At 39.2% G+C, this 9504-nt stretch overlaps 1 protein-coding gene across 1 annotated transcript; it reads left to right on the top strand.

The window, feature by feature from the left end:
• The first annotated feature begins 74 nt into the window (after positions 1-74).
• On the top strand, positions 75-4975 carry srp54 (signal recognition particle 54). The gene is made up of 13 exons (XM_041813483.1): positions 75-233; positions 554-658; positions 762-828; positions 981-1038; positions 1117-1267; positions 1365-1513; positions 2196-2296; positions 2424-2510; positions 2588-2661; positions 2884-2992; positions 3126-3296; positions 3679-3774; positions 4401-4975. The coding sequence occupies exons 1-13, from the start codon at positions 171-173 to the stop codon at positions 4490-4492; spliced, it is 1323 nt and encodes a 440-aa protein (XP_041669417.1). The 5' UTR covers positions 75-170; the 3' UTR covers positions 4493-4975.
• Positions 4976-9504: the final 4529 nt, after the last annotated feature.

Raw genomic sequence — 9504 nt, 5'->3', positions numbered from 1 at the left:
AGAGAGATATCTGAACTATTCTCAGATTGTTTCATTTTTATTTTCTTAGCTGAAGATGATCAAAAGTATCTTAAAGACCAGGATCCTTTGTTGTCTATTCTGATCCTGGTCCAGCTGTTAGTCAGAGCTGTGCTTTTTGACCCTGCAGGTCTGCCATAGATCTGGAGGAGATGGCCTCAGGTCTGAACAAGAGGAGGATGATCCAGCACGCCGTCTTCAAGGAGCTGGTCAAGGTCAGCATCACGCTGTCACATGTCTGAGAGCAGCAAGGGTTTCTCTGTTGCCAACATGTTTGTGCAATTTAGACAGAGCTGGTTAGAGTGATGACATACTTCCTATCAAGTTTTGGAGCAGGAGGTCACATGACAAACACACCTGAACACAGAAAAACAGTTCAAACGTCTCTGCAGCTCTGACTGATGACCTTTGACCTTACCTAAAGCCAAAGCAGAGTTCTTATCCTGGCCTCAGGTGTTTGCTCTGCAGGTGTTCTGTGTTTATGTACTTCAGTCTTCTTATCTCCTCTATATGTGGCGCTCTGCTCCCGTCTCAGCTGGTCGACCCCGGCGTGAAGGCGTGGACGCCCACCAAAGGAAAAAACAACGTCATCATGTTCGTGGGTCTGCAGGGCAGCGGGAAAACCACCACCTGTTCTAAGGTGACCACACTCCTCAAACCTAGTCCTGCCCCCCCCGAAAACCTGGTCCACATGTTTACAGAGCGCCCCCTGCTGACAGTCTGACTATGTTTGACTCTTTCAGCTGGCATACTACTACCAGAGGAAAGGCTGGAAGACCTGTCTGATCTGTGCCGACACCTTCAGAGCAGGTAACCCTCACCTTCACTCACCTGTAGACCAGTCTAGATCCTCAGATTTACCTGAAACCGCTCTGCTGGTCTGACACCTTCACTCACCTGTAGACCAGGTAAATGTCCTTAGATTAACTTGTATCCCCCTACACCCCCCTGGTCTCTCTCAGGCGCCTTCGATCAGCTCAAACAGAATGCCACCAAAGCCAGAATCCCATTCTACGGCAGGTGAGTCCGTCCTCAGCCACTCAAATGTTTCTGTCTCTGAGTTTACCTGTGAGTCTCACCTGGCCGTGTGGTGTTCAGTTACACAGAGATGGACCCCGTGGTGATCGCCGCCGAGGGCGTGGAGAAGTTTAAGACGGAGAACTTTGAGATCATCATCGTGGACACTAGCGGGCGACACAAACAGGAAGACTCGCTGTTTGAGGAGATGCTGCAAGTGTCCAACGCTGTGGTAAGTACCTGAACGCAACACAGCAGGTACTCATGGTGCATCCTTCCAGTGTCTGCCGTGTATCTATCGTCATCTGCCTGTCTGACTGTTTCCATAGCAACCAGACAACATCGTGTACGTGATGGACGCGTCGATTGGTCAGGCCTGTGAGTCTCAGGCCAAGGCTTTCAAAGACAAAGTGGACGTAGCGTCAGTGATCGTCACCAAGCTGGACGGACATGCTAAAGGAGGCGGAGCTCTGAGCGCGTAAGACCGCCATCCCGGTCTGTCTGGTTAACATCAGCTTGACCGCTCTACTCTTCTTAGTAAAAGTATATTTTCTCAAACAGAGACCCTGACCTGGTGTCTGACAGAGAACAGAGAAGAAGAATGAAAATATTACCACGCTACATGGATTATTATAGAAAACTCTAGTAGAAAATAAAAATGTGAGATATAAATGTATGCATACAGGTGCAACAGGGGACCTGTACAGGTGTGCAGGTTTACTGGTGATTAGGTCAGTTTAGTGAGGGAAGGAGGGGGTGGGCCAGAGTACTGCTCATTAGACTTACATCAGAGGGGACGAGACTGTTCTTGTGAAGGGAGGTTTTGGTCCTGATGGACCTTGGCCTCCTGCTGGCTGGTTCTGGGGTTTAGTGAGGGTCTGTGGAGGGAGGTTTTGGTCCATCAGGACCTCGGCCTCCTGCCGGATGGTTCTGGGGTTTACTGAGGGTCTGTGGAGGGAGGTTTTGGTCCTGATGGACCTCAGCCTCCTGCCTGTTGGTTGTGGGGTTTAGTGAGGGTCTGTGGAGGGAGGGGGAGGGCCGGAGTACTGCTCATTAGACTGACATCAACAGAAGGAAGTACCTTCTTGGCTGGGCTTTCTCTCTGAGCTTCTTTTTGATTGTCCTGCGCAATCACATGACATGTTTCTGTTTCCTGTCAGCGTGGCGGCCACGAGGAGTCCGATCATCTTCATCGGTACCGGAGAACACATCGACGACTTTGAGCCGTTTAAGACTCAGCCGTTCATCAGCAAACTGCTCGGTACTCATCACTCGTAGACAGTCTATGTTTTAGCAGACATCCTTTGGCTGCAGGACTCTGTAGTTTTTAAAATGTTATCCTGACTGTCTCCATGGAAACGCTGACTAACTCCTCCCCTTCCTGTCAGGGATGGGAGACATCGAGGGTTTGATCGACAGAGTGAACGAGCTGAAACTGGACGACAACGAGGAGCTGATCGACAAACTCAAACACGGTCAGAAACTTGATTATTAGGATCATATTAGAGCACGCAGTGAGTACCATATCTGACCTCTGGCCTTTGACCTGCAGGTCAGTTCACCCTCAGAGACATGTACGAACAGTTTCAGAACATCATGAAGATGGGGCCCTTCGGACAGATCATGGTGAGACCTGGACGTTTTTAAGCCTATAAGGTCTAAATTTAAGACTTTTAAACTCTCAGAATGTAAATTATAAATTTCATGCATTCTTTTCTCAGTTTTTTATTCATAAAGTGGCTCTGCCATCCTGATATTGTGCTTTGACTCTAAATTAAAAACACTTGGACAGGTCTGATTTACATCAGCTGTTAGGAGTAACCCTCTTTGTCTCTGTGATGCGTTCAGGGGATGATTCCAGGCTTCGGCACAGACTTCATGAGCAAAGGGAATGAGCAGGAGTCGATGGCCAGACTGAAGAAGCTGATGACCATCATGGACAGCATGAACGACCAGGGTAACGCCACACAGACGCCCTCTAGGCTCGCTGCAGGAGTGCTATACGATAAGAGAAATGTAGCCTGCATTTCCCCTTAACGTCCAATCAGATCTAACCCGTTATCGTCTTCACTGTCCTGCTGTCCCCTCAGAGCTGGACAGCAAAGACGGAGCCAAACTGTTTAGTAAGCAGCCCAACCGGATCCAGAGGGTGGCCCGGGGGTCAGGGGTCGCCACCAGAGACGTCCAGGAGCTCCTCACCCAGTACACTAAGTTCGCCCAGATGGTCAAGAAGATGGGAGGCATCAAGGGGCTCTTCAAAGGTAAAGGCCTAAGGGGGACCTGGTCTGGGGCTACGGTGGAGAACCAGAATGTTCTATCTGGGGTGGGAACCCTTTTTAGGACACACATCCAAGAAAGTGTGTTAGATAAAACATTGAGCCTTCCTGGAGCTGAAGTCTGAAGGTGACTACCCACAAACCCCGCCCTCTTTTCAATAGCAGGTAACTTTAACGGGGAAAACACCTGACCAGTCAGATACGACCTCATTATTGCCACTGTAGAAAGGATCAATTATTTAATTATTTGTTCATGTTAGCCACGCCCACCCAGGACCAGAGAGTCTGTTTTTGGACTGTGGGGTTAAACGTGCTCTAGCACGGCGAGGAGGACCTTCTATGAGTGACTCTGTTTTTGTGTTTTCAGGAGGAGACATGTCGAAGAACGTTAACCCGTCTCAGATGGCCAAACTGAACCAGCAGATGGCCAAGATGATGGACCCCCGAGTCCTGCACCACATGGGTGAGTCCTATAAGCCTGGCTGATCAGATCAGGGCTTTATTTTAAAGGACCTGAGAGGAAACATCTTTAACTTGGTCCTGACTTTATAAACAATGGATAGAGGAACAAACACACAGAATGATGAAGTCTTTATTTTCTTCCATTTTAACATTTTCACATTTGTTTAAGTAGACCAGGGTGATCTTGGTCGACCTAAAGCTTTCCGCAATTAATCGACCAATCGAATTGAGGCTGTCAGCCCTACTGATATTTCTGTTCTAACTGTCCCATCAGTCTGAGGTCTGCAGATTTCCTCCAGTATTAAAATGTGAACTTATCCTGATGATTTAAGATTTCCTTGTTAAGTCACAAAATCTGGAAAAGTAAGGAGTAAAAATATTTAGATAAGAAGTCAGGAATGTGGGAAAAGAAATTAATTTGTGTTTTATTTTCGCATTTTCAATTTTGCATCTCACAGTTAAGACCCAAACTTAGGATTCTGACTTTTTATTTCATACTTTGAGCATTTCAACTTATTTTGACTTCTTATGTAATATTTTTAAGTCGTATATATATATATATATATATATATATATCTCCAGTAGGTTGACCTTTTGGACTCAGAATTTTCCCGTGGTCATTTTCAGGCGGCATGGCGGGTCTTCAGTCCATGATGCGTCAGTTCCAGCAGGGAGCGGCCGGAAACATGAAAGGCATGATGGGATTCAACAACATGTGACCGCCGACCAACCAGCTGCCTTAACACATGAAAACGACATATTAAAGCCCCGCCTCCTCGCAGGTACAGGTACAGCTGGAGGTGGGCGGGGCTGAGAGTGAGAGAGAGCAGGAAGTGAAGAGAGACAAAATAAAAGCAGGATGTTTGATTTTTTTCGTTGTTGTCTTCTGCTGCTTTTCATGGGAAAATAAAGATTTCTGCTTTTTGAAAACAAAACACCAGAAAATCAAAGAGATGACTTAAAGGAGCAGTCTGTAGCTTTAAAGCTGCTTCACTAATAAATTAATGTCTGACTGCTCCTTTAATGATGATGAAGAGGAGGATGATGGTGTTTGGGCCCCGTTAACTTCATTCTGTTGAAGATGTTTGTGTATAAGATGTAAACAGAGCAGAGAGTCCGTCCTGATTGGACGAGGAGACACAGCGGTAGTTAGTGACAGTATTTTTGTCATATAATAAACATTTGTATCGCACCATTTTAAACTGACTCTGTCTCTTCTTCCAGCCTTTCTCATGTGAAGCTTTGAGATCTTTGAGAGAGAGTAATCAGATAAGCCTTTATGCAGCATGCCTAGCCTCGCATTAAGCTCTGGGCCTTTAGTTTTGTTGGTCTGATGTTAATGTGGGTTTATGGCGGAGACGAGAATATGATGGGAAAAGGATTTTAACATTCAGAGTAAAAATACCTAAAAGGTTGGCTGGGGTTCAACAAGGTTATATGAGACTGAATTTAAGATTTACACCCTTAGAAAGTCCTTCACCTCTTTCCTGGCTAGGTTTTATGTGGGCGTGGCAAAAATCTGAGCTCATGACATCAGCAGTCCCTGTGAGGAATAGCCCCGCCCCCTAACACTTCAATAATATAAAATCACAGCAGTTTATCTCAGTACAGCCTGCTGTTAGCTGATGTCACTGCAGTCATTTAAAGTCAACAGTCAGCTGCTGCTGTGTTTCTATTGGCTGTGAGGTAGATCTATCAGCTGTGGTGAACTACGGGTCATTAAAAGGATCAAAACTGAGAGATTTGTACCAGAAAACAGTAAATGTAATCCCGAACCTCGATCTCTGCTCCGGCACAGAGCCGGGCCGCTGAACTCTGATCAGAGACATTTCTGAGAGGATCAGAGTACTCCTGAGTGGGCGTGGCTTCAGCTTTTCAACGGACACGCCCTCGCCACCCAGTATTAGTTTACAGGGACTTTAAGATTAAATTAGCCTGAACAGATTTTTTTCCTTTAAATGTTGACCAAGTATTTTTCATTTAACTCACTGGAGCTTTCTCCCAAAACTTTACAAAGACCAGGAAAGATGGAGGACTTCCTGTGGATAATTTTTTTAATTTAACCTTAAAAACCCTCCAGATTATAGATGGATAAATGAATCAGTCTCAGATCCAGGATTTAGGATTCCTCTGAGGTCATAAAAGACTTTCACAAACTTAGTTTGTCAGAATAACTTAGTCATCGTGCTTTTATTTTGAAAGTCAAACTCAAAGATTGATTTATATTTTAGTTTCAATGTTTTTGTCCAAGTTTCTCAGTGAGTATTCTCTGAACTGTGGGTGGGACTCCACCAAAGATCCTCTGATAATGAGATGGATCACTCTGAAATGGAATGCGTGTCCGCAGACCTCGATGTGTCTTATCAGACAGTTACTGACCTCAGGTAACTTCAGGTAAATGTTCAGGTCACAGAGATCTGCAGCCAGCTGGAAAAAGAAGGCGGTACAGAAGACACAACATGTTTACTTCATCAAATGTTTCTTATTTCAGATTACTGTAACATAAAACTATGTTGTTGGAATGATACCAGAAAAGTTTCCTCTGGAGTCTCAGCGCCTAAAGCTACTTTCTTAACTTTATTGTTTAAAATCAAGACGATTTCTTGTGATTAAAATGACTTCTTTAAATGTTTTCAGATTAAATTCAAGCCTTTTTTTGCAGAGGGATTGAACCAAAGTGTGAGGGGGAAATGATCCCATTTTTCTTATTTTTCCTCAAAAACAGTCGATAAAACTAACACCACTGCTACAGCACAGTCTGAACTGCTTTAAGGCAATAATACCTGTGGTATTTTTCATCCCTTGTCTCTAACGAAATGAATATTTTCTCTAACGGATGTGTCAGTAGCTTAATAACTTTATTTGATCATTTATTGATCACCTGCTTTCAAACCTTACTCTTCTCATTAATCAGTGGTTTTATTTATGGGGCAGAATCCTCCAGAACAGACACATTCCTCAGCGGTATTTAGCCTCCTAAATTCCTCTCAGAGTGAAACCTCTTACTGTTTTACCTATCTGTGTCTTGACGTGGCGCCGTCGGCCGCCATGTTGTTTTGCTTCGTTGTCAGCAGAGAGGAGCAGCAGCGGCGGCAGTGCGCAGGTGAGTTACACATTTACCTTCATTCAGAGACTCACCTGAGCCTTACACACTCCAAACTTCACCTGGACTCTGTCAGCTCACCTGACTTCCTGTCCTGTTCGTGTCACCATGGTGACGTCAGTGACGCAGCAGTTTTTTAGCTGTTAGCTGTTAGCTCTGAGGCTAGCTGAGCTGAAGTCAACCTGAGTTTAAATCCTGTTGTCTTTAAAAATTAAAATCATAACATCCACAGTCACCTTCTCTTTACCTGTGTGTCAGGCTTTCACCTGGTGACGTCAGACCCCAGCAGCATCTTTGCTTAGACTTAAGATGTCAGAGTTAAGCAGCAATCTGATAGAGGAGCCGATTAATCGATCATCAGCTGATCGATTACATCCAGACCGGTGATTCTAAAGTTACTGAGGATCGATGTTTGTAGAAGTCTCACCTGTGAGCTGATTTTCATTCACGTTCTTCAGAGAAACAGCCAGGTACAGGTGTGGGAGGAGAGAGAGTCCACCTGAACTTTCCTCCACACTGAGTTTACATCTAAATTTATGATTATTAAAATACAATATTTAACTTTAAACTGAGTTTACATCTAAATTTATGATTATTAAAATACAACATTTAACTTTAAACTGAGTTTACATCTAAATTTATGATTATTAAAATACAATATTTAACTTTAAACTGAGTTTACATCTAAATTTATGATGATTAAAATACAACATTTAACTTTAAACTGAGTTTACATCTAAATTTATGATGATTAAAATACAACATTTAACTTTAAACTGAGTTTACATCTAAATTTATGATGATTAAAATACAAGAGTTAACTTTAAACTGAGTTTCCATCTACATTTATGATGATTAAATACAACATTTAACTTTAAACTGAGTTTACATCTAAATTTATGATGATTAAAATACAACATTTAACTTTAAACTGAGTTTACATCTAAATTTATGATTATTAAAATACATTTAACTTTAAACTGAGTTTACATCTAAATTTATGATTATTAAAATACAATATTTAACTTTAAACTGAGTTTACATCTAAATTTATGATGATTAAAATACAACATTTAACTTTAAACTGAGTTTACATCTAAATTTATGATTATTAAAATACAACATTTAACTTTAAACTGAGTTTACATCTAAATTTATGATTATTAAAATACAACATTTAACTTTAAACTGAGTTTACATCTAAATTTATGATGATTAAAATACAACATTTAACTTTAAACTGAGTTTACATCTAAATTTATGATTATTAAAATACAACATTTAACTTTAAACTGAGTTTACATCTAAATTTATGATGATTAAAATACAATATTTAACTTTAAACTGAGTTTACATCTAAATTTATGATGATTAAAATACAACATTTAACTTTAAACTGAGTTTACATCTAAATTTATGATGATTAAAATACAATATTTAACTTTAAACTGAGTTTACATCTAAATTTATGATTATTAAAATACAACATTTAACTTTAAACTGAGTTTACATCTAAATTTATGATGATTAAAATACAACATTTAACTTTAAACTGAGTTTACATCTAAATTTATGATTATTAAAATACAACATTTAACTTTAAACTGAGTTTACATCTAAATTTATGATGATTAAAATACAACATTTAACTTTAAACTGAGTTTACATCTAAATTTATGATGATTAAAATACAACATTTAACTTTAAACTGAGTTTACATCTAAATTTATGATTTAAAAATACAACATTTAACTTTAAACTGAGTTTACATCTAAATTTATGATGATTAAAATACAACATTTAACTTTAAACTGAGTTTACATCTAAATTTATGATGATTAAAATACAACATTTAACTTTAAACTGAGTTTACATCTAAATTTATGATGATTAAAATACAACATTTAACTTTAAACTGAGTTTACATCTAAATTTATGATGATTAAAATACAACATTTAACTTTAAACTGAGTTTACATCTAAATTTATGATGATTAAAATACAACATTTAACTTTAAACTGAGTTTACATCTAAATTTATGATGATTAAAATACAACATTTAACTTTAAACTGAGTTTACATCTAAATTTATGATAATTAAAATACAACATTTAACTTTAAACTGAGTTTACATCTAAATTTATGATGATTAAAATACAACATTTAACTTTAAACTGAGTTTACATCTAAATTTATGATTATTAAAATACAACATTTAACTTTAAACTGAGTTTACATCTAAATTTATGATGATTAAAATACAACATTTAACTTTAAACTGAGTTTACATCTAAATTTATGATGATTAAAATACAACATTTAACTTTAAACTGAGTTTACATCTAAATTTATGATGATTAAAATACAAAATTTAACTTTAAACTGAGTTTACATCTAAATTTATGATAATTAAAATACAACATTTAACTTTAAACTGAGTTTACATCTAAATTTATGATTATTAAAATACAACATTTAACTTTAAACTGAGTTTACATCTAAATTTATGATGATTAAAATACAATATTTAACTTTAAACTGAGTTTACATCTAAATTTATGATGATTAAAATACAACATTTAACTTTAAACTGAATTTACATCTAAATTTATGATGATTAAAATACA

This window comes from Cheilinus undulatus, linkage group 18 (genome assembly GCF_018320785.1).
Source record: "Cheilinus undulatus linkage group 18, ASM1832078v1, whole genome shotgun sequence".
Classification (NCBI taxonomy): Eukaryota; Metazoa; Chordata; class Actinopteri; order Labriformes; family Labridae; genus Cheilinus; species Cheilinus undulatus.
This window is presented reverse-complemented; position numbering and strand designations above follow the sequence as displayed.